General features: G+C 49.8%; 1 protein-coding gene across 4 annotated transcripts; it reads right to left on the bottom strand.

Moving 5' to 3' along the window:
* Window positions 1-1299: 1299 nt before the first annotated feature.
* ETV7 (ETS variant transcription factor 7) lies at window positions 1300-23242 on the bottom strand. 4 transcript variants are annotated; one of them, XM_046005623.1, is made up of 8 exons: window positions 22415-23024; window positions 20536-20665; window positions 7727-7891; window positions 7220-7345; window positions 5711-5926; window positions 3989-4131; window positions 2016-2116; window positions 1300-1912 (listed from the first exon to the last, which is right to left on the bottom strand). In XM_046005623.1, exons 1-8 carry the CDS (start codon window positions 22418-22420, stop codon window positions 1795-1797), a joined length of 1005 nt encoding a protein of 334 aa, XP_045861579.1. In that variant the 5' UTR covers window positions 22421-23024; the 3' UTR covers window positions 1300-1794. The 4 variants fall into 4 exon arrangements, with proteins under 4 accessions (XP_045861579.1, XP_045861581.1, XP_045861580.1 ...); XM_046005625.1 differs by lacking the exon at window positions 22415-23024 and adding an exon at window positions 9141-9212 and having other exon boundaries at window positions 20536-20667; XM_046005624.1 differs by lacking the exon at window positions 20536-20665 and having other exon boundaries at window positions 22415-23227.
* Between the last annotated feature and the right edge of the window lie 401 nt (window positions 23243-23643).

Raw genomic sequence — 23643 nt, 5'->3', positions numbered from 1 at the left:
GCCACGAACGAATGCCTTGCAAATGCCAACATTGTACCTGGAAAAAGTGACTTCTGAGGCAACGTGAGGAGTCGGCCAGGCCGAGCTGGGCTGTTTGTCCTTGAGCCCATCCCTCCCCATCTCTGGCCTCAGTTGCCTTATCAATAAAAGGAGAGGCTGGACAAGTGGATTTTGAAAGGCTTTCCCAGTCCAGTTGTGGAGTTCTGGGTTAGAGATGCTGAGAAAAGCTACGGGGCAAGGGTTCACCCGCGACCAAAGTCAAGGAGATGGAGCAGCTTCAAGGGAGAAGAAAGGGATTTTCGTAGTGAGCCTTTACTCCCAGGCCACTTGCCTGGCCACTCTGGCGTGGAATGTGCCAGGGCCCGGGGCAGGGCTCCACCAGGACAGAAGCCCTGCACGGGCGTGGTGGCAGCTCTGAGGGCCAAAGTCCAGGAATCCTTATCGGCTTCTGCACAGTGACTCAGAGCCTACTCAGGCTCACCAGGCTGGGGATTTCCTGACCTGTGGGAGGGTGGGGGGTGGGGGCAGGAGGCAGAGGTTTCCTCCTGCCGAGAAAGAAGATGTGAATCCAAGAAGTTCTGTTTTCAATGAAGTGAAATATCCCCTTCCCTTTCACCCACAAACCTTACTGGAAGGGTTACAGGGCAGAGGCTCTGATCCCCTGGAGAGGCCCCGGCCACTCCTGGGGCATTGGGGAGAAGAGAAGAGAAGCCGAACACAGATTCATTTTCATGCTTTCGAGCAGTTGGGTTTGTGGTGTGTTTTTGGCGAACACAGACTAAGTGCTCCCTACCGAGCAGGCACACGCTAAGCACGTCACCAATGTCTTGCGGGGATTTCTAGCAATCCTGTGAGGTCAGGTTGGGAACAGCACCTGCATGTTACAGAGGAGAAGCCTGAAGTTCTGGAGAGGGACAAGAACCTGCCCAAGGTCACGTGGCAGGTGTGGGTAGGAGACGGCAGGTTCAGGAGGCCGTGGCACTCTCGCTGTGCCATCGTCATTGCGTCACCAAAGGACTGAAAATAGGAAAGAAGGTTGGGCCAAGGGAGGTGAACCATTCAGCAGAGATGCCGAAGGCAGAGAGGCAGGGCCATGGCCTTGGCTTGAGAAGGGCCCCAGAGTCACTAAAGGCCCTAGAGACACGCAGAGTCACTAACACCAACCGACCAGCCAAGGAACAGCACTGTGTTCTGAAGAGACATCCCAGCTCTGCAAGTCTTGCCTCTGTTTCCCATCTTTAAACCTTGGGGGTTTGGTGTGCAAATGGAATGAGATAAAATATGGGCAGGACCGTTAGCAAGAGGCCTGGTACATAGGGATCACTTTAATGTCAGTTAGCGTTGTTAGATTGTTATTACTAAGACTGATGGGTCCCTTTTACAAAAGAGGAAGGAGTTAAGGCTCTGTGAGGGGCCTCTGCTACTTTCTTCTGTAAGTTGAAGGAGCTGAGTTGGAGATTCTTTCAGTGCCCAGTGACCACTCCCAAGCTGGAGAGGTAGCAAGGGGTAGGGCAGGGAGAGAGTTCACTCTCCACGCCCCACTGAGCCCCAGGGCTGCCTTACTCGAGAACTATGCCCCCACAGTGTCCAGAATGTAAAACCTCCCAGTTCTCAGCCTCCCAGGTGCCCAGGCAGCTTTGAGGTCTGAGACAACGGTGATGATCCTGTGAGCGCAAAACCCATTGGGGATCCCTGCTGCTCTGAGGAAGGCAGAGATGACCCGGCAGCTAGCTGCCATCAAGGAATACTCAATTTCTGTCCATCAGTGCTTGGTGCCCAGAATCCACCTGACCCTCATGGAGAGACCTCCAGCATCTTCTCCTTGAAATCCATCCTGTCCTGCTCCGGGCTCTCTGGCTGCTCCAGGTGGCTGTCCTCGTCCTGGCTGACCTTGCTGGGTGTCTTCAGAAATCTGGAAGTCAAGCCCGGGTTGCAAATCAGCCCCTGCCCCAGCTGCGTCCAGCCCACCCACCACCACCACTTCCCCTTTTCACTTTGGCCCCTAGGCCACTCACCTGAATAAGAGTTTCTGCCCAGGTTCTTTCTTAATGATGTTCAGCTTATAGTAGTGGCGCAAGGCACGAGACATCTTCTCATAGGTCATGTTCACCCGGTTCTAGAAGGCAAAGCAGACCCACATCACCCTCCTCTCCCCACCCCACTCCTTCCAAGCCTCAGTTTCCACACCTGGAAAGGAGCAGGTTGGGGGCAACTGGGGGTGGCTCAGGTGATTAAGCATCGGCTTTTGCTTTCAGCATGAAAGCATGATCTGAGGACTGGGAGATCGAGTCCTACATCAGGCTCCACACTCAGCCAGGTGTCTGCTTGGGATTCTCTCTCTCCCTCTCCTTCTGCCCCTCCCCATGGTCACTCTCACTCTCTCTCAAAAAAAGTATCTGTCTCTGTCTCCTTGCTTCCCATTCTCCACCCTGCCCCCCATTTCTTTAAAAAAAGAAAAAAGAAAAAGAAAGGAGCAGATTGAACTGGGTGGTTTCTTAACCCCTTCAGTCCAGATTGCTGTGAGCATTTCTAAGAGTCTTTTGAGTTTGGAAGGAGAAAGGCAGGGGAAGGATGGAGGAGAAATAATGACCACTACCTAGGGGGTTGAGAACCATGGGACAGGAGTAAATCAGCTGTTGCTTTTACTTTAAAAAAATTTTTTTTAAAGATCTTATTTATTTACTTGAGAGAGAGTGAGCACAAGCGGGAGGGGGGACAAAGGGAGAAGTAAACTCCATGCTGAGCAGGGAGCCTGATGTGGGGCTCGATCCCAGTATCTCGAGATCTTGACCTGAGCTGAAGGCAGACGCTTAACCAACTGAACCATCCTAGCACCCTTCACTCATTGCTTTTAAATAGCAAATGTCACTAGTAGCAACAAATACATATATATTTAGTTGAAAAAAGTCAGAGAGAGAGCATGGGAAAGGGAGCACAGCCATAGGAGGAAATCACAATGAGCTGTGTGACTTTAGCTAAGTCATTTCGTCTTTTCTCTCTCTGAAGGGTGCACAGTGCAGAGTCAGGGCAAAGAGGCTGGGCTTTAGTGTCACCGGAAGCCCCAGCTCCGCCATTTGGCAGTTGCGAGACATCGGATAAGTTTCCTTGCCTCTCTGCATCCATTTCCCTGGCCTTCAAATGAGGATAAGACCATTCATCTTGCAGATGTGTTGTGAGGACTAAATTAGCTAAACCCTGCGAGCACTTAGCACAGTGTTCGGCATGTAGCATATGCTTATTAAATGGAATTGCTGCTGTCTGGGCCTCAGTTTCCCTCCCTGTACTACATGGGGACTGGACCAGGTGAACACATGCAGCTTCGCGTCATTTACATCCTTCCAGCCACCAATACCCTTGAGAGGCAACAAGGGGGGCACTGCGGGGCTGTGTGGGTGGCACAGCTGGTTGGGAGCCCAACTCTTGATTTCCTCCCCAGTCGTGATCTTGGAGTTGTGAGATCGAGCCCCGAGTAGGGCTCCTTGCTCAGTGGGGAGTTTGCTTTTCTTCTTCTCCCTCGCCCTCTGCCCCTCTAGCCACAAATCAATACATCCATCCATCAATCAACCAATCTTTAAAATAGAGTAGAACCCGGAGCCACACAAGACCTGAGACCTGGGTTTCTACCCCAGCTCTCTCCTGGAAACCAGGAAACCGGTCTGCTGCCCAACAGCATATTGCACAATTCAAGTAAAAACACTTTGAGAGTCCCAAGTGCTAAGCAAAAGTGGGTTTGAGCGAGTAGATGGCAAGACCCCTGAGTTTCAGGAACAGTCACCATCCTCCAGAAGTAACGTCCTGTTGTCCCCCAGGATCTCCCAGAATAAATTGATCCCAACACTCCTGGAGCTGCTAGGGAAGCTGGGGACACCCTCCCCTCCCCGGTGGTCAGTTGAGGACTGTCCCCTAGTGCTGACAGATCCACTCTGAACCCCTGCTCTGTCCTCTTCTGGATGTGTGGAGGCCACCCCGCCTGCTGGCTGCGGTTTACCTTATGGTTTCCCCAGAGTCTGGCAAGCCCATTTGGATCCACAACTCTAAAGATCTTGGCGTTCTTGTCTTCCCACCGGATGTAGGGCTTGTACCTGGGGTCAGAGAGCAGCTGGTACACATAATCCCACAGCAGTCGGCAGTCTGCAATTGAGCACAGGGGTGTAGACAGAGCTTTCAAGGAGCCATGAGGACAGGGATTAGGAAGGTGCTCTGGGACTGTCTAGGCTGGGGCCCAGGCATGCAGTGGGATGGTCAAGACGACAGCTTCAACAGGAGCAGTCACATGTGGGGGCTCATTGCTTCATTTATTCCCCATAACTTTAGGAAGATGATGGAATGGGCTCAGAGAGGTATGGACAGATTCCCCAGTCACCTAAGTCTCCTAGTGACACACAGACCAAGGAGTCTAACCTAGCCAACACCCTTCATGTGGGGGCAGGTGGCAAGGGCAGGCACTGGGGGTGCCAGAGGGTGGCCAGTGGCCCGCACCTGCCTCCAGATCTGTCTCTGCCCTTTGGCCGTTTCTCCATTAAATTGGGATTATTAAATCCATCCTATTGAGTCCCCTGGGGAGAGATCTTGAGAAAATCAAATGTGCCATCTTGGAGGGCGAGTGGCAGAGGGGGCCTGGGAGCAAGAGATTTAGTCACCCTCCTTGAGCCTTGCAGCTGGGTCATTTCCAGCAGGTTCCCTAACCTAACAGTTTCCTTACAGGTGGTGATATGAGGATTAAGTAACATAAACTCAAAAGCCCTTGGCCCAGGGTCTGGTACAGAGTAAGTGCTCAAAGAATATTTTATTTATTTATTTATTTGAGAGAGAGAGAGAGAGAGAGAGAGATCACAAGTAGGCAGAGAGGCAGGCAGAGAGAGAGGGGGAAGCAGGCTCCCTGCTGAGCAGAGAGCCTGATGCAGGGCTCGATCCCAGGACCCTGAGACCATGACCTGAGCCAAAGGCAGAGGCTTAACCCACTGAGCCACCCAGGCGCCCCAAGTGCTCAAAGAATATTAAGCATCATTATTAAAAAGACCTGATATTTGTGTTTTAGTGATTCCCAGCCATTTCCAACCCAGAATCTAGGCTTCTACCCCTTCTGTGGTGTCTTAGAATAAACCACTCCTTGGCGGTGGTTAAGCAGGCGGTTTATCTGTCAGTCTGTCTGGCGGCCTTTAATCAACCCTTTACTGATGAATGTAGAGTGGAATTGTGTCACCTGCTTAGAGTTCAGGCTTTGGAGCCATACTTCTTGGGGTCACACCCCAGCTCTGCCACTTACTGCTGTGTGATTGATCCTGGGGGAGTCACATAACCTCTCCATGCCTCGGTTTCCTTCCTATAAAATGGGTCTAACACAAACCTCCAAAAGCTGGTGTGGGATTAAATAAAGTTCTCAGAATCACACCCAGCACCCAGTAAGCACCCAACCACTTAAAAAGAAACCAATAAAAATTCAAAGGAGAGGAATATGCCATGCCAATTTCACTGACTATGACCGGCTTCACTGTCCCTGCCCTGGAGAAAGGGCGAGCTTGGCGACCCTGGACAGCGCTGCCTGCTGCAGCCAGATTGTGGCCGGCATATGGGACAGTCACCCTATATCCCCCAACAACCCAGCACAGACTCATTCTCAAGCTGAAAACAGCCCTCCTCCCTGCCACCCACCCCTGGGGCTTGGCCTCAGCACACCTCCCTCTGGGCCAGGGGCACACGGTCTACTCACCAGCAATCCTGCCATCGATGGGGGCCTGCAGCACGGTGGGGAAGGAGCAGGCTCCCTCAGCCCTGCTGCCCAGCTCCGCACAGTGTGATACGTTGAGGGACTCCTCCCTGCTGAGGGGCCCCTTGGCCAGGGGACTTGAGGAGCTGGCCAGCCCCAGGTGTGGTGGCTGCTGCAGGAGATTGCTTCGGGGGGCCAACGAAAGTGTCCCAGTCCCCTCTGCAAGCAGGTAAATACCACTGATTCTGTGGGCCCAGAGCTCCCCCCGCAACCCCAGCCCAGACCCCTCAATGGCATGACTGGGAGCCCTGTGGGCAGACTTCTAATGCTCTTCCTCCATCCAGTTCCCAGCTGGAAGGTCAGCGAGGCAGAGGGCAAGGGTGGGGGCCAGATAGACCAGGTGCTAACCCCAGCTCCCAGACAAGTAACCCAATCTCTCAAACCTATTCCCTTGTCTGTAAAATTGTTTGCTAAGCTAAGGGATGACAGAACCAGGTCCAGAATCCAGATGCTTTGACTCTGAGTATAGTGAGATCCATTGGAAGATTTTGAGCATAGAAATGACAGGATCTGACTTATGGATCTCTCCAGCTACTCTATTGTGAATAGATGATAGGAGGTCAAGAGTGAAAACAAGGACACCAATGCTGGTGTCTAGAGGTGATAGGGTCTGGGGCATGGGCAGCAGGGGAGGTGTGTGAAGTGGGTGGGTTCTGGATAGATTTTGAGGATACAGCCAATAGGACTTGTTGATGGTGGGGATTTGAGTGAGTGATAAAGAAAGCAGTCAAAGGTGATGTCCAACATTTTGGCCAGAGCAACTGGGAGGATGATGTTGCAGTTTGCTGAGATGAGGAAGCCCAGAAGAGGAGTATGGCTGTGGGGAGGGTGGTAGGGCAGGAATCACGTGTTTGCTTTAGGGGCTTTTAGGGTTCAGATGCCCATTAGACATCCCAGGAGAGGTGTAGTGTAGGCAGTGTGGGGTGTGAAAATCTAGAATTCACAGAGGTCTGGGCATATGTAGGGGTCATTAGTACTAGATGGTATTTAAAACCCTAGGTCTGAGTCCAGATAGAGAAAAGCCATGGGGGTACCCCATCACTGAGAAATAGGGAAGAAAAAGAGAAGCCAGAAACTGAGAAGGAGTGACTGTGGAGTGTTCTGGAAACCAAGGGAAGAGTTTGAGGGGAGGAGGGATGACCGTGTGGATGTGGACATCCCCACGTTCAGGCTGCTAGAATCCCTAATAAGGACAATTTCCACAGACAGATCAGGAGAAGAGGAAATGCTTTGCTGGAGAAGAGAGCAGAGAAATGAGGAGACAGGAGGAGGAGGGCTGCCAAGAGAGTCACAGGGGCCAGGGTGAGGGCTAAGGAGGCAGGGCAGAGGGGAGCTGGGAGCTCATCCCACACAGCTGCTTCTTCCCTTAAGTTGCCCAGAGGAAGCCTTGCCATCCTTCCCAGTGAGGCCAACTTGGGGGAGAGTCCCAGAGCTCTGAGAAGAGCTCCTCACCTTCTAGGAGGCAGGGGCAGCACTGAGTGGACATCTTGTGCCTGAAGGCCCCTCCAGAAAAGGGTCCACACACCAGGGCTTGCCTCTGGGTCTTGATGTACTGGAGCAGCTCATAGAGGACGTCACCTAGGAGTGGAGGAAGGGAGCCAGTCAGTCACCTGACTCTGGGGTGATGGCCGGGGTCAGTCACAAGCTTCATGCTGATGAGATGAGAGGTGGCAGAGTGGAAATGGGTAGAGGAGACAAGAGCCATGGGGAAGGGGAGGGGAAATGACAGGAGGACATGCCTCTGGGTCTCTGCAAACAACAGCCGAACAGATTCCTTTGCTGTAGGCCTGCCCTTGCAAAGAACTACCAGGCAAACATTTATGGAAAGGGGGACGTCTGCCATGCTAAGACATGAGCACGCTCCTCCAACCAATGCATCCATATCCCTCTGTCTCCCTCCTGGGCCTACCTAGGTTTCCATCAGAACATTTTAGAGGGAATCCAGTGAGTTCCCCTGACCTGAACCAGGTGCACGAAGCCGGAAGTCATCCTTGGTGAGAATGCAGAGGGCTCGGCCGTTCATCTCAAACCCATGCTCTCCAGTGCACTGCAGAGAGTACTCCTGCTCAGCCCAGCGCAGCCAGTACAACACATCCTCCCTGCTCCAGAGTGCTGGCTGGATGCCTGCAACCACAGGGACAGGGACTGGGAGAGAGAACAGGGCAGGGGCAGGAGCTCTCCCCACAACAGTCACTCATCCTTCCACTTCAGGCCCTCTCTGGAATGTCACCTCCTCCGAGAAGCCCACCCAGAACGCTACATCTGCACCAATGCTGTCCTCTCCTGTCTCCCTCTTGGTTACCATGTCCTGTTCTTTTCCTTCCTGGCACCAGACTTTCCTTTTCATTGCACTTCACATTGTTATAAATTTAAGTTTATGTTCATCATTATCTATGCATTATGCATAGATGCATATGCACTTATTTTTGTTTTGGTACCCCAGCTTGTTTTCCAGTTCTTAATTCAACACATATTTACTGAACTATTCCATGCCAGGCACCAGGCTGGAGGCTCGGGGACACATTGGTGTATGTGTTCAGCACCAAGGACAGCACCTGGACCACAGGCTGTGCTCATGATGGTTTGAATGATTAACAGTCCTGTGAAGAAGGCGTGTGTTATTGTTACTGTTTTCCCAATGAGTTAGCTGAGGCTCCCAGAGGCTGACCACTCCCGGATCACATGGGCAGAATGAGGTACAGCCAAGTCCAGAATCCAGGTCTGTCTGGCTGCTGCACTCTTCTGCTCTGTTGTGCCAGCTCAGGTCTGGGTTTGCTCAGGGAACAGCCCAGAGGACAAAGAAGTCTCCTGCACCCATTTCCAGCTTGTGTGCTCTTGTCTCTGGCAATATCCAGACAAGAAACTGTTTTCTTTTATTCCTCCTCTTTACATGTCTACTCTGTTTGGACCTCTTATGCTCCTAATGCCAATTATTTACCTCCCTCATCTGGGTTGTGTTTAACCAGGCCACCTTGTGACTTTCGTGGACCCTTGGTACTCTTGCCTTCAGAGGCTCCTTCCTCCCCTAAAATATACTTAAAATTTTATTTTATGACTGCATTGGTAGAAAGACGAGTGTCTTGTTATATGTGAAAGCATTTTCTTTTTTAATTTTTAAAATTATTATCTTTTTAAATAACATATAATGTATTATTAGCCCCAGGGGTACAGGTCTGTGAATCACCAGGTTTACACACTTCACAGCACTCACCTTAGCACATACCCTCCCCAATGTCCATAACCCAACCACCCTCTCCCTAGTGAAAACATTTTCTTCTGCTTAAAAGTTCGTTTTTTTTCTTTTGACTTCAAAAGAAATCAGAACTTTTTTGTGGGCCCCTAAAAGTATTAGGGCCCCCAGCCCTGTGCCCACCTTGATGGTGGCCTGGTGCTTTGCTTTGTGTGGTGTGTCTCCTTCCAAGAATGCTTCAGCCCTGTCAGGATCCTGTGTGACAGTGGGAGGAGGTCGGGGCTCATCAGGACTGGTGCAATGGGTAGCAAAACTGAGGCAGGGGAGATACCTGTCCAAGGCCACACTTTGGCAGTGACAAAGACTAAACCACCCTGTGACTGTCTTGGTCAGCACAAGAGATAAAACTTGTTTTCATGTTTACAAAAAAGGAGAAGAAGAAGAAGAAGAAGAAGAAGAAGAAGAAGAAGAAGAAGAAGGAGGAGGAGGAGGAGGAGGAGGAGGAGGAGGAGGAGAAGGAGAAGAAGAAAGAAGAAGAAGAAGAAGAAGAAGAAGAAGAAGAAGAAGAAGAAGAAGAAGAAGAAGAAGAAGAAGGAGGAGGAGGAGGAGGAGGAGGAGGAGGAGGAGAAGAAGAAGAAGAAGAAGAAGAAGAAGAAGAAGAAGAAGAAGAAGAAGAAGAAGAAGGAGGAGAAGGAGAAGGAGAAGGAGAAGGAGAAGAGGAAGAAGGAGAAGGAGGAGAAGGAGAAGAAGAAGAAGGAGATGAAGAAGAAGAAGAAGAAGAAGAAGAAGAAGAAGAAGAAGAAGAAGAAGAAGAAGAAGAAGAAGAAGAAGAAGAAGAAGAGGAAAGAAGGAAAGGAAGAAAGAAGGAAAGGAAGAAAGAAAGAAAATTTAAAAAGGAAGAAAGAAAGAAAAAAGAAAAGAAAAAGTACAAGTGTATCATCCACTTGTCATCAATTCAGCCAATATCTAACAAGCAGAGGCCATGTGCCGGGCACTGTGCCCTTGCTGGGGACCTGGCACAAAGTGAAGCTGGCAGGAGAGTGTACCCAATGACTAATGACAATCCTGCTCAGCCACATGGAGGGAAAGGACCCTGGGCTACAAACATAGAAGGCAGAGCAATACAGCCCAGTTTGGGAGGAAGGAGAGGCTCCCCTTAACTTTCTTTGGGGACCTAAGAATGAATAATGAAGAAGAAGAAATTTCTGAAACTAACCAATAAAGTATTTAAGGGGGAAGAAAAGAACAGAGGTGGCAACTAGCCTTCATGTACTACATACCACAAAGCCAGTAGTGAAGATTTGATGCTATTACTGAGACTGACAAATATCAGGGAAAAAGATGGAGCCTGGAAGTATGTGCGCGCGTGTGTGCGTATGTGTGTGCTTGTGTGTAAATTTAATACACGATAGGGGGTTTTAATTCAGTGGAAAAGGATAGTGAACTTGAGCTATGTTAAAACCACAACAGGTTTTTTTGTCCAGCTGGGAAAAAAATTTATCTGGACCTTCACCTGTCTCTACTTAGAAAAATCAGTTCCAGATGGGATTAAGCCTAAATGAATAGAACAATAGAAACCTCAACAGAAATCATGGGTGCCTGGGTGGCTCAGTCCATTAAGCATCTGACTTGGGCTCAGAGCATGATCCCAGGGTCCTGGGATTGAATCCCATGTCAGGCTCCCTGCTCAGTAGGGAGCCTCCCTCTCCCTCTGCTGCTCCCCTGCTTATACTCTCTCACTTTCTCTCTCTCTCTTATTATGTCAAATAAATAAAATCTTTTAAAAAAGAAGAAAAATAAAAGCTTTTTTAAAAGAAGTGGAAATAGGAAACCCACACGCATTAAACAAGGGTCGGGTCGGGGACCTCAAACCTCAACCAAGACAGGAAATTCAGAGGCTGTCACATAAGTGGAAGATGACTTGACTACATTAAGTTTTGTATGTGTGGTAAAAGAGACCATAAATGAAACTAAAAGTGGGCAGAATAAAAGGAAATATTTGCAGCATAGATGACAGATGAAGGGCTAATGTCTATCATGGTGAAGAGCATCTCCAAATGGATTCTTTTTTTTTTTTCCAAGATAAAACGTCTTACCAGCAATTCACAGTGAAGCAGGATTTCTTAGTCACAGAACTACTGGCATTTTGCCTTGATCATTCCTTGATGTGGGGGCTGTCCTGAGCTTTGTGGAATGTTCCCCAGCATCCCTGGCCTCTGTGCACTAGATGTGAGCAGCAAACACACACACACACCCCAATAAAATGTGACGACCCAAAATGTCTGCAGACGTCGCCACGTGTCCCCAGGGGAGAGGAGCAAAACTGCCTCCAGTTGAGCATCTCTGCAGCAGAACAGATCCACTAATAAACTGGCAAGATGTGACACCTCACTAGTCAGGGACAGACACCATCAGAGAATGAGATAGCGTTTTTTAAATAACACCTACCCCTGGCGGGAAGGCAGGGAAAAGGACACCTTGCTGGTGGAAAGAGGAATTTAGAGCCTCCGTGGGAGATCAGCCCAGTGATTGCAGAAGGGCTGAGACACAAAAGCTGAGCAGTGTGAAAGCTAGAAACCACCCGATAGTGAGATTCAGAAGTGTCAGGGCGGGCCCCTTGGCCAGCCAGGGCTGTTGGGGCTTGGGGGCCCATGGGCCATTGCATTTTTGTGGCATTGCCTTTTTCACGGTATTTGGGGCTGTTGGTCTGAAAATTTAAGACTATGATTCCTGAGTCAGAGGAGTACACAGGCCTGTTTGGCCAGAGGGTGGGGATGGATTCCACACCCTCCCCAGCCATCCTGCCTCCAGGGAAACACTAGAACTACACGAAGAGAAGGAAACCGTGAATCTGGCAGACAGTATCAACCACAGATGTGGTCCTGCTACCCAGTCCAGAGACATGGGCTGAGGACATCCCAAGCTGTCTGTGACAGACTCTGAGGTCACACAGTAGAACTTGAAAATGAAGCCTGTCATTGCCCCAGAGTGATATTTAGTTTTTCTTTCATTACCTCTTGTTCACGCCTATCCTCGCCTTTCATCCCTTTGCTGCCAGCACCTCCAGTCCAGTAAGTACAGAAAAGGGACCTTCCTGTTCCTCCTGTTTCAAAGAATACCAGGGGCATAAAGTGCCTTCCAATAGGGTTTGAGCCCCCAGGGAAGGATCAAATTCCAAGCAGTGGATCAGCCACCTAGCTCAGGGCCAGATCTCCAACCCCAGGGTCTGGGTCCCCAGCTCAGCCCCTTGCTGGCCAAGTCGCCTACAAACCATTCAACCTCTCTGAGCCTCCATTTCCTCCTCTGTGAAATGGGATAACATTTCACTGCCTGGTGGGGCTGCTGTGCTGTTTGAGGGGCAGGATGGAGCAGGGGTTAGGAGCCCAGGCTACATACTATGCAGTCCAGCATCGCCTAAGGGCCGTGGTGGGAATGTATCCACCAGAAGACATGTATGCGAATGTCCCCAGTGGCTCTGGTCATAATAGAAAAGAAGTGGGATCATTCCAAATACCCACCAGTCTGAGAACGGACAATCAAGTTGTGATGTTTCCATGCAATGGAAAACAGAGAGTACAGGACATTGCTACTCCGGACACATGGCTTAAAGCTCACTGATATTCCGCTGAAGGAAAGAAGCCAGACGTAAAAATGCCATCAAGAACAGATGCTAATATAGGGGGAGAAATCAGAAGAGTGGTCACCCTTGGCTGCTTGGAGGGGAATGGGCTGGAAAGAGGGACAAGGCAACTTGCTGGGGCACTGGAAATGGTCTAGTTCCTGATCTCAGTGGTAGCTGTACAGGTGTGTCCACATTTGTACACTTGAGATCTGTACACATGACAGTATGTAAATCATCCTTAAAGGAAAAGGAGAAACCTACAACAAAAAGGATTGATGATGGCAGGCCAGCTGGAAACTGGCAAAACGACTGTGTTTCAGGGTCCTCATCGGCAAATCGAGGGTGGTGACAGAATACAGTACCAGCGATATGGGGCTGTTATCAGGATTCTACGGAATAACCAATGTAAAGACCAGTGTCTGGCACGTGGTCTGCGCCTTCCAAGACAAGTGGAGCTCTTGACGTTAGCCCAGGTGACACGAGTAAAAAGCTTGGCAAATGCCCCCCCCCACACACCTAAGAGCTCCATAATTGCTGGCAAGTGTTATCTAAGGCATCCATTACCCTCCCCCACCCCCAGACATCTTCCTGACCCCGTTACTGGGATGAGCCTAACGGAGTCTCCCCTTACCAGTCTGACCACTCCTCAGGGGCTTTGCCTAGGCTCCTCCCTCTCTTGGTTGTGATCCATGATATTTTCAGTTCCTCACATCAACCGTCTTTGTGTCTGAAGATTCCAGCCTGATATCACCTTACTCTCCCAGCTCCAACCACATGATCGCTGGGGATTTCCAGCTTGGCTGCTTCCTGGCTTCTGGAACAGGTCTGGACAGTGTCCCCAGCTGGGGAAGCTGGAGAGACTGTGCGTCCAAGACACTGCTGGAGGGTTTGTGTATCTCCCTGAAGAGTCAGCACTACCTTCCACCCACCCCCAAGAGTAAAGCAGGACTCAAAGCCTCCCCTCCCCATCCTGGGCCACATGACCCTCTGCTGCATTTATCACTGGGCATCTTGCTTAAGCAGTCACTGTATCCCCCGCTAGAATGTCAGCTCCATGACCACAGACTTTGCCAGTCCCAGTCACTGCTGTCTCTCCAGCACCTACTACAGCAATGCCTGGCACATAGTAGATGCTCAATAAATATAAACTGTCTAAATGAGTGAGCTGAAAGACTTCTAGGCATCCTGAATAGCTCCCAATCCCACCCAAATCAGGTCTCTCTTTCCATGGCATCTCTTTCACTCTCTTGCTCAAGAAACTGACATGGCTCCCAACTATGAACCTCAGCAAGTCAAAACTCCTCTGTCTTAATTTTAAGACCCCCTCAAGCTGCCCCTCCACTCCTGAGCAAAGCTATTTCCCAGCTACTCCTCACCATACCCCTGCAGTTTGCTAGATAGAGTGACCTCTAGAACGACAGAACTGGACCAATCGTGAGCAACCAAATCCAGAACTAACAGCTGGTTTCTACCTTCCTGACAGGGTTCGCAGGAAGAATACAAGAAACTGTAAAGTGCTTGGCCAGTCTGATAAAAACGAGAGTTGCCATCATCCCACACTGGAGGCTGTTGCTCAGAGTGAGTGACGGCTGTAAGGTCTGAGTTACCCGAGTTTGAATTCCAGCCCCCCCATTTTACTGGAGGCTGACTATGGACAAGATCATTCTCCCCACTGTAAGACCAGTGTTCACATCTGTTAGGCAGAGATAATAAGAATCTACTTACTAGGTCCATTTAAGTGTATTTAACCACAGTAAACACAATATGCCCAGCACAATGACTGGGCAAGACTAAAAACTCAACAAATGATATGTATTATGATTACCAGCATCCTCACTGATGAAGCCTGCCTGAAAACAGAGGGAGCAACTTGTTTCTATGCCATGATTGCTGTAGCTTGTCCTTGGTTTATTGAGGGTCATTGTCTGTGCAGGGTCTTCAAATCCATCACCCCATTGTTTGCCTGACTGTCTCAGCTGATATGGCCTTTCTTGGTAATCACACTCAGCTTTATGGTCACCAGACATTGGGCCAGGGCTAATGCAAACAGTTGTGTTGTGTCCTGTACAAAGGCACCATTGGAGGGAAGGGATGGAAGGGTATGGATGAAGCCAAGCCCAGCCCTGGCTGGCTGTGGCTTGGCTTTGTCAGAAAGGAGAGGTCTTTCTAATCAGCACAAAGATGCACACGGTCTAGCCCTGACGGTGACTTCAGGAAGGAGGAGCTTCTTTGTTCCCAGATCAGGGGGTTTTGGAATCTCCCCTCTGTGTGTTGTTTGCCACATTCCCTTTCATTGGCAGGTGGCAACAACACTGTCAATACTCAAAGCTTCCAGAACATTCCCTTTGAGCCTCCAGCCTCCCCACTTCACCCCACCCCACCTCTCTCTTGGCACCTGCATCCATCTAACTTACTGTTTCTCATATGCCTCAACCTAGGGCAGAGTTTCTCAGACCATTCTGACCTCAACCCACAATTAAAAAAAAAAAAATGCATTCTATATCATGACCCCCACACACGTATATACAAAGAGCCCAAAGTATTCATGAAACATTCTATTTCATTTTTTAAAAATAACTTATTTTGACCCGGTTTCATTCCTTAGTGAGTCCTGACCAAAAACTGAAAATCACTGTTAGGACATAGCTATATAAAATGAGGCCCTCAAATGTATTTTTTTTTTTTAAGATTTTCTTTATTTATCAGAGAGAGCACAAGCAGGGAGAAAGGCAGGCAGAGGCAGGCACCCCGCTGAGCAAGGAACCTGATGTGGGACTTGATCCCAGGACCCTGAGGTAATGACCTGAGCTGAAGGCAGACACTTAACCAACTGAGCCACCCAGGCATCCCCCAAATGTATTTCTAGCAGCAGCAGCAGCGTCACCCAGAAGTCTACTAGAGATAGAGCTCACTAGAGGCTGTGCCCACCCTCAGGCTACTGAATCAGAATCTACATGTCAACCAGGCTCCCAAGAGACTCGTGTACACAGGAAAATAAAGTGCCAGGGGACTCTCTGTAAGTGAAGGGTGTGAACTTGAGCAGGAAGCTTATGTGTTGGAATTCCCCCAAGGGCCTTTTCCCTTGTTTGACATGGCCAGGGAGTTGCTGAGAGGTGTCATCCCTCTGCCCATGACATCTGAAAATTGCAGGTGGCACTTTATGGTCTCTTCCAATGGCTTATTCACACCTAGGAACTTTGAAAATCAATTTCAAAAGGCAGAGACACCAGTTCCTCTGTATCCAGTGGTGTCAAGTTCAAGTTCAAGAGAGTTTTTTTTTTTTTTTTTTTTGCGGGGGGGTGGGGTGGGGTGGGTGGGTGGGGGTGGTCAGGGAATGAGCTCCAGGAACAGAGAGTGAGGACCAAAAATTAAGTCCTGGGTGTGAGGCCCCTCTGGCCATCAGCTGCACAGATGACTTTCTCATGTTGAGTCTCAGTGTCTCTGTCATCAAATGAGGCCATGCTGGTGACCAGCTCTAAACTGCCTCTTCTCAAAATCCCCTGAGCTGTCCCAGGAGGTTGCATCATCTCCTCCCAGACTCCCTCCCTGGGAGACCTCAGCCCGGCTCCTACAAGTGGTCCCAGGGACTGGACTGCCTTCACAGCTCCTGACTCATCTTGGCCTTGGGAAAACCCTCCAGGATGCAGATGGGGGTGGGGTGGGGGGGGGGGGTGGAGGGGCCATGTGAATCTGCTTCCACTCTCTACTTCCAGAGAAGAAGGCATCATTGTGAGTCTCCTTGTGAGTGCAGGGCACTGTGCTGGAGCCTCATGGATCCATGAGATCCCCTCCGTCCCAGCCCACATCCTGTGACAAGACTGGACAGTCATCCTCAGAAGGGACTTTGAACTACTCTAATGCACATCTTTGTTTGTCAGGCAAATAAACATGGAAATGTAAGCTCTACAGGGAAATTGTTGGTGTGTTCCCCTCATTGCCAGCTCACAAAGCTATAAGCAAGATTTGTTTTGTTGGAGAAATGAAATCTTGCCATTTGTGATGATGTGGATGGAACTAGAGGGTATTATGCTGAGCGAAATAGGTCAATCTGAGAAAGACAATTATCATATGATCTACTTGACGTGAGGAATTTGAGAGGCAACGTGGGGGCTTGGGCTTGGGGTGTAGGGAAGGAAAAAAATGAAACAAGATGGGATTGGGAGGGAGACAAACTATAAGGGACTCTTCATCTAACAAAACAAACTGAGGGTTGCTGGAGGGGGGGGGTGTGGGGAATAGGGAGAGGGTGGTTGGGTTGAGGACTGTGGGGAGGGTATGTGCTATGGTGAGTGCTATGAAGTGTGTAAACCTGGCCAAGCACAGACCTGTACCCTTGGTGCTAATAATACATTATATGTTAATAAAAAATTAAAAATTAAAAAAAAAAAGAATGTGAGGCTTAGATGAGTAAACATTGCTACTGAAGGGGGGAAAAAAAAGATTTGTTTTGTTGATTCACCTTCCTGCTGAGGCAAATCACCCTGATGATTAGAAGAGAAGCCAGAGGTGGAGGAGGGAATGGGGTGGACAACTGAGGATAAATGTCAGAGAGATGCCCAGCAATGGAAACTTGATTTCAAGAAACAGGAATGACATCACCCCAGCCATCTGAAAGGTCAACCCTTCATTAGGTGTCAGCAGTTTGCTTATTTGGGATGTTGTTGAGAGGAAAATGAGTCATTTCATATGCCCTATCTTTTAAGACTTTTAGGTATTTACTAAGGGCCAGAACTGGGTTGCCTGAATATTTTCAGAAGTAAATATGACTCAGGAAATCTAAGATGAGAAGCACAGAAAATGCTGCTGGGGTCCTGCCCATGGTCCTTGGCTTTCACCTCTATTCTCTGAAGGCTGCCAAATGCTGAATGTCAGCCCTTGACTTTGCACCTGACTTAGCCAATGCAAAGGGTGATGTGGAAAGCTGGAGAGGAATGGGAAAGTGGGGATGAAACCAAGCCAAGCCCTGGCTGGGTTTGGCTCAGCTTCTCCCCAAAGGAGGGGTCTTCTCAATTTGCAGTGGAGTCAATGGAAGCAGCCTCACCCCAGGGCAGATGAAGAACCTGCTTCCTTACCCTGGGGCTGGGAGGACTCAGGGTGTACTCTCACTGCCCCCCAGAGATCCCCATTGGGAGTGAGCTCCAGTTGCCCGCAGTGCTACAATTTAAAAAAATTTTTAAAGATTTTAGGGGTTCAGGTCATGATCCCAAGGTCCTGGGATCGAGTCCCGCATCGGGCTCTCTGCTCAGCGGGGAGCCTGCTTCTCTGCCTACTTGTGATCTCTGTCAAATAAGTAAATAAAATCTTTTAAAAAAAAGATTTTTAAAATTTATTATTTATTTATTTATTTATTGAGAACCTGCATGCAAGTGGAGAGTTCCAGGCAGACTCTGCACTGAGCATAGAGCCCAACACAGGGCAGAGATCCCACAACTCTGAGATCATGACCTGAGCTGAAACCAAGAGTCAGACACAACCCACTGAGTCACCCATACACCCCTACCATTTAAATTTAAATTAGATTTCCTTCTCTCTTCTATGGGGAAGTATTTCAGGGTCTGCTTCTGGAGAAATCTAATCAAAGGCAATAGGATTAGTACCTAAGGAGTTCTAAATAGATCACATGACCCTGATCCCGGAACTGAGTAACCAGGGAACCAACTGGCTAAAGAGGAGAGGAAGTTCTTGTCACTAGAAATGGGCAGGAGGGCCTGGTAACCATCTCAGAGGGGCCCCATCAAAGGGGGCTTCAAAAAATTAAAAGGCTGACATAATTGTATTTACCAAGGTGATGACTACATTTTCTAAATCCCCACTCCTCCTCCTGTACCCTCTTACCCAGTAACCTTGAGCTAGGCACCCAATGGCAGGGAAGTCACTGACCTGGGCAGTACACAATCTTCTGGCCCTCAATTTCCTTATTTGGAATATGAGTGAATTATCCGAGGCAGCGTCTAGGGTCTCTATCAGTGTTGACATCCTAGGACTTGGTGTGCCAATTATGGAAGTAGACTTTGAATATAGGGGAGGCCATAGGAGGTAATCTGGAGGGCCTTGTGGGACCTGAAAAGAATTCCATCCCTCTCTGAGAATCGGTATCCTCAGCTGCCATAAGATGACATCAAATGTCCTTCTCAGCAGTAACACCCAGGGTCTTTAGGTCCAGCCCCAAAGTCCCATTTTCCTTCATCACCGTGGCTTGGGTTGGGAACAGAGCCCAAATCCTACCCTCCTACCGATGTAACCATTGCCAAATATCTTCTTGGAACATCCCTGAGCCTCAAGCTACCAGTCAGGTTGGCAGTTGGACAAAACAAAGCAACAGAGGTTCTTTGTAGAGCTCCTTGCTCCTCTCCCTAGATCCCACAGCTACTTCCCTCCACCACAGTTCTGAGGCATGAGGGCTTCCTTTACGCTCTGTGGCTTTCTCATATCCATGAGTCCCCATCTTCCCACAGGCTCTGTTTCTCATTAAAAGAATGCCAGGCTATGGAGAGGAGAGGCAGAGGTATTTGGGGGCAACCTGGTCTTCCCAAGGCCTTTGAAGTCATACCCAACATTCTGTTCAACCCGGTTGGTGGCTGAAAAAGAAGGTCAAGGTCAGGATCAGAAGGATGTGAAATCAATTAGGCAGTGTTCCAGTCACTGGGTGAGCCCAGCAAGAAGTGGCCTGGATGCTTCCCAGCCCAGATCACACGTACCTGCCTATGCTGCCCCAAGAGCCCCACCCAGATTAAGACCTCCCACTGGCAGGCAGCTTGTTGCCCAGCCTATGATTCCCGTGGCTTAGGAAGTATGTTGAAAACTCTCTTAGAAGAGTATCAGCAGGACCAAGGTTTGGCCTTAGCATGGAGAGCCCACGTGCTCTTGAGCCTGTCATTTAGCTCTCCCACCTCTCAGCTCTGGCAGTTAAAACATAGGCATAAATACATGAATCTATGGCCTGTTCTCTGGTTAGGAGCTTCCTTGGGCAAGAGCATTACTTAGGAAAATGAAATAAAAAGATATGGCCAGTCGGTTTCTTGTGGCGCTCTTTGGGTTGATTTGATTGTTCTACATATTTTTTTTTTTTAAGAATTTATTTATTTATTTGACAGAGAGGGAGAGAGCACAAGCAGAGTGAGCAGCCGGCAGAGGGAGAGGGAGAAGCAGGCTTCCCGTTGAGCAGGGAACCCCACGTGGGACTTGATCCTAGGACCCTGGGATCATGACCTGAGCCAAAGGCAGATGCTCAACTGACTGAGCCACCCAGACTCCCTGTTCTACGTGTTCCTATGCTTCCCCACCACTTCCCAATTTTTGACAATACACATATGCAACTTTTGAAACAATAACAGTTAAACGTAATTATTTAAGAGAGAGTTCTACATACATAGAATTTTTGTTCACTGTTTAACTCCATCTGACTACCTCATTGGAAGGAGTGTCCCCAACTCCTTGTCTTCAGATTGGAAAAGATCCCAAAGCTCATTTGATCCCAACCCTCATCTTACTAATGAGGAGACTGCCTGCCCTGCCCTCACCCTTGGTCATGGCAACCACATTCCCCACCGTGAGTGTTCACGTTTCCCTCTTCTGATTTCCTCACCACTGAAAAGTTAAAGAAAACCCAGCAAAGAAATAGCAGATGGAGGGAAGGTAGTTCCTCAAGTAAGAAGTTCATGGGTCACATTTATGTCCTTTAAAAACATGAGCCTGGGCCACCTGGGGGGATTAGTGTGTAAAGCATCCGACTCTTGATTTTGGCTCAAGCCGTGATCTCAAGGTCATGAGATCCAGCCCCAAGTCATAGGGCTCCACACTCAGTGGGCAGTGAGACTGCTTGAGATTCTCTCTCTCCCCTTATCCTTCTGCCCTTTCCCTCCTCTGCTCTCTCTCAAATAAATAAATAAATCTTTTTAAAAAATAAAAAATAAAAATAAAATGAAAACATCAGCCTTTTTCCTCCTCTCTACTCACGGAGTCTTCCTGGTAGCTTGCAGATTCCCCCTTCACCCAGCAAGTTCATTCTAGCTTCACATCTGGCCTGGGTGCCCAGGGGTGGTGTGGCTGCCTCCGGCCTCACGGAAGAGCTGGCCAGTGCTCCCTCCTAGAAAGAGGAAAAACCAGGGCAGTCCAAAACAAGCCTTCTCAATGAAGGCTCGGTCATCCTTAAATGTATTAAGAATTTTTCTTAAAGGGAAAGAGCATCCATCTCTGCATCCATCTTGAAGGTAGGAACCAGGTGGGGGCACCTGGGTGGCTCAGTCAGTTAAGTGACTGCCTTTGGGTCAGGTCATGATGCCAGGTCCTGGGATCGAGACCCATGTAGGGCTCCCTGCTCAGCGGGGAGTCAGCTTCTCCCTCTCCCTCTGTTTCTCTCCCCTGTGCTCATGCTCCCTCCCACCCCCTCCCCCCCAAATAAATAAATAAGAAATTTTTAAAATTTTCAAGGTAGAAACCATATATGTCATCAGATTGGTAACTTCAACATTTTGAACAGAGTGGCACATGATAAATTTCATTTTTCTGATTCAAGTTCTTCATGCACCGGCCTCACCCCACCAGAAGGCTCCCTGCCAAGATTTGACTTGTAAGCTGGAAACCCAAGAGCCTAGGAATAGTCACTGGGACCTTGGTGAGAGGACACAAGGAACCCCAGGGGCCAGGATACAGAGACCTTAAGTCAGAAATAAATAAACCAACAAGTAAATGCTGTTTTCAAGGAGAAAAAGGAAGGGTACATTTCTGAATCCCAAGGTTCCCACCAAGGGAAGCCTGTATCTTTACAATTTTACCACCAGCTTAGCCTCAGAGATGATATGGTTCATGCTTCAGGACGGAGGGATGAAAAAAGTGACAGGAGTAACCTTGGGGGCTTATGCCCAGCCACAGGTGCCAGCCCGTGAAAAGTAAAAGTGAAACCAGTCCCAGCAAGTCATTTTCTCAAACTAGAATCTTCAAGAGAATTACATTAATCTCTTGATGTCCGAGGACTGCAGCCTGCAGTGAAAGACTGGGGCTCTGGAACCACAAAACAGAGGAGGATTTAACACCTTTTGGGGGTAGTTCTCACCATGTTTCTGGCTGACCCCCCCCACACCCCCCCACAATGCTGTATCCCAGGTAACTCAGCTTCAGAGGCTGCCGCCTGAGAGCAGCGCATGCCCAGTCAGAGAAGAGTCTAAGGTTTCACACTTGCAAGAAGCCCCTTGTGGACCCTTCTACCCTCTTCCAAGCATGAGGACCGGCCAACTCCGGGGTTTTCACTGCCTGGGAAATGCCAGCCCGGGAGCTACTGAGTGAGCTCTGGGCTTCAGCATGAAAGCCAGGGAGAGGTCTGATAAAATATGGATTTGGATTGGAATCTTCTTCTTGGAGAGAGGAGGTGGAGAAAGGCTTTGGAGGTGGGAAGGGGTCCCTGCTCTGGGGCGGTTCTGAGGCTGCTGGGGAAATATGGCAAATGGAGAAGGACTTCTAAGAAGTGGGGGCCCCTCTGTGGTGGCATTTGCCAGCGGTTCGGGTCTGGTTTGCGCAGGAACTTCCAGGGACGTCACAACTGTTTGCTGGTAGGGGTGAGGAGGAGGTAAGGAGGTGCAGTATATAACACGGGGCGGGGGGAGAGGGTAGAGGGGGCATCGGATTTGAGACAGTGAGGCCGGAAGTGAGTGAGAAGGAAGGGCTGGTGAAGGATGGATGGTGAGGTTTGGGAATGCGTTGGAAAGTGAGATTCCAGCCAGGAAAAGGTTCTGATAACATGAGTGCGGAAACAGAGGTGGTGGAGGAGGGATTGGGGTGGGGGTGGGGGGCGGCGAAGGCTCCGCGTGCGCGGGGCGGGGTTCCTCCGCCAGGCTCTTACCTGCATTACAGGTGGAGGTGAGAGAGCCCCCGCCGTCAGTCGTGAGCGCTCCCCTGGCCGCGGCTGCTCGGCGCGCTGAGCCCCTCCTTCCCTCGCCCCTTAACTGGGCCCCCAAAACTGGAAGGTCGCGTAGGAGGAAATCTCTTTCGAGAAGTGCCCTCGGGTTCCCCGGGCCAGAAAGGTCTCAGAGCGCTCGGGTAATCGCTATCCTTCCGGGAAACGAAAACGAAAGAGCGGGATCCGGCTTCCACTCCCGCCCCGGCCGGCCCGAGGAGGGCAGGCGCCGGGCCCTGCGGGAGCGCAGCGGCGGGGACTCTTGGCTCGCCAGCCAGGAGGCGTCGGCCCCGCTCGCAGCCTCCCGCTAGAGGACGGCCTCTCCGGCAGCCTGGCCCTGGCTCCCAGGCGCACGGGGGTGAGATTCTGCGGAATCTGGGGAGCCGAGGGAACCCCTGGTCCCTGGGTCAGGACAGCAACAGACCAACTTCATGTCATTCCTGTGTGTCTCCGCACTTGGATGGGAGGGGACCTCTTAGGCTGTCCACCTGGACCAGACCCCCGCCCGGCCTGCCGTTGGGCCCTATGGACGCCCTACCATCCCAGCGGCGCCCCACTGTCAGAGCGGCTGTGCTACTCCTCCTGACTCCCGACCCTAGTACCCTGTGGATCCTGGCTAGAACCTTTTCCCAGGCCTCTGGCCACTCCAGACAAGCCACCACACCAGCACAATAGAAGGAAACCTGAACCTTCTGCGGAAACTCCGAAGCTATAGACGCTGTTACAAAGAGGGCTTAGCACTGATGTATGACAGGCTCCTGAAAACTAGTTAAGAGCAGAGCCAGAAACACAATAGAAAATGAGCAAAGGGGGCGCCTGGGTGGCTCAGTTGGTTAAGCCTCTGCCTTCGGCTCAGGTCATGATCCCAGGGTCCTGGGATCGAGCCCCGCATCGGGCTCTCTGCTCTGCGGACAGCCTGCTTCCTCCTCTCTCTTTCTGCCTGCCTCTCTGCCTACTTGTGATCTCTCTCTGTCGAATAAACATTAAAAAAAAAAAAAAAAAGAGAAAGAAAGAAAGAAAGAAAGAAAATGAGCAAAGGATATGAATAGGCAGTCCACATAAAACAAAATGTTGAATGGCCTGGGAACATAGAAAACACTACTTAGAAAAGATGTGCAAATTAAAGTTTTTGAGATATCAATTTTTTTTTTTTTTTTTTTTTTGCCCGTTACTTT

The sequence above is a fragment of the Meles meles genome, chromosome 5, assembly GCF_922984935.1.
Source record: "Meles meles chromosome 5, mMelMel3.1 paternal haplotype, whole genome shotgun sequence".
Lineage (NCBI taxonomy): Eukaryota > Metazoa > Chordata > Mammalia > Carnivora > Mustelidae > Meles > Meles meles.
Note: the sequence above shows the minus strand (reverse complement) of the source record. Positions and strands in the feature narration are given on the sequence as shown.

What these genes read in the sequence shown, in the direction of transcription:
- ETV7 (XM_046005623.1), bottom strand. An exon ending in CAAGCTACCAGGAAGACTCC is followed by an intron (nt 7,892 to 20,535) that starts GTGAGTAGAGAG and finishes CTGTGGTTGCAG; the next exon opens with GCATCCAGCCAGCACTCTGG. An exon ending in GGGCAGAAACTCTTATTCAG is followed by an intron (nt 1,913 to 2,015) that starts GTGAGTGGCCTA and finishes CTTGACTTCCAG; the next exon opens with ATTTCTGAAGACACCCAGCA.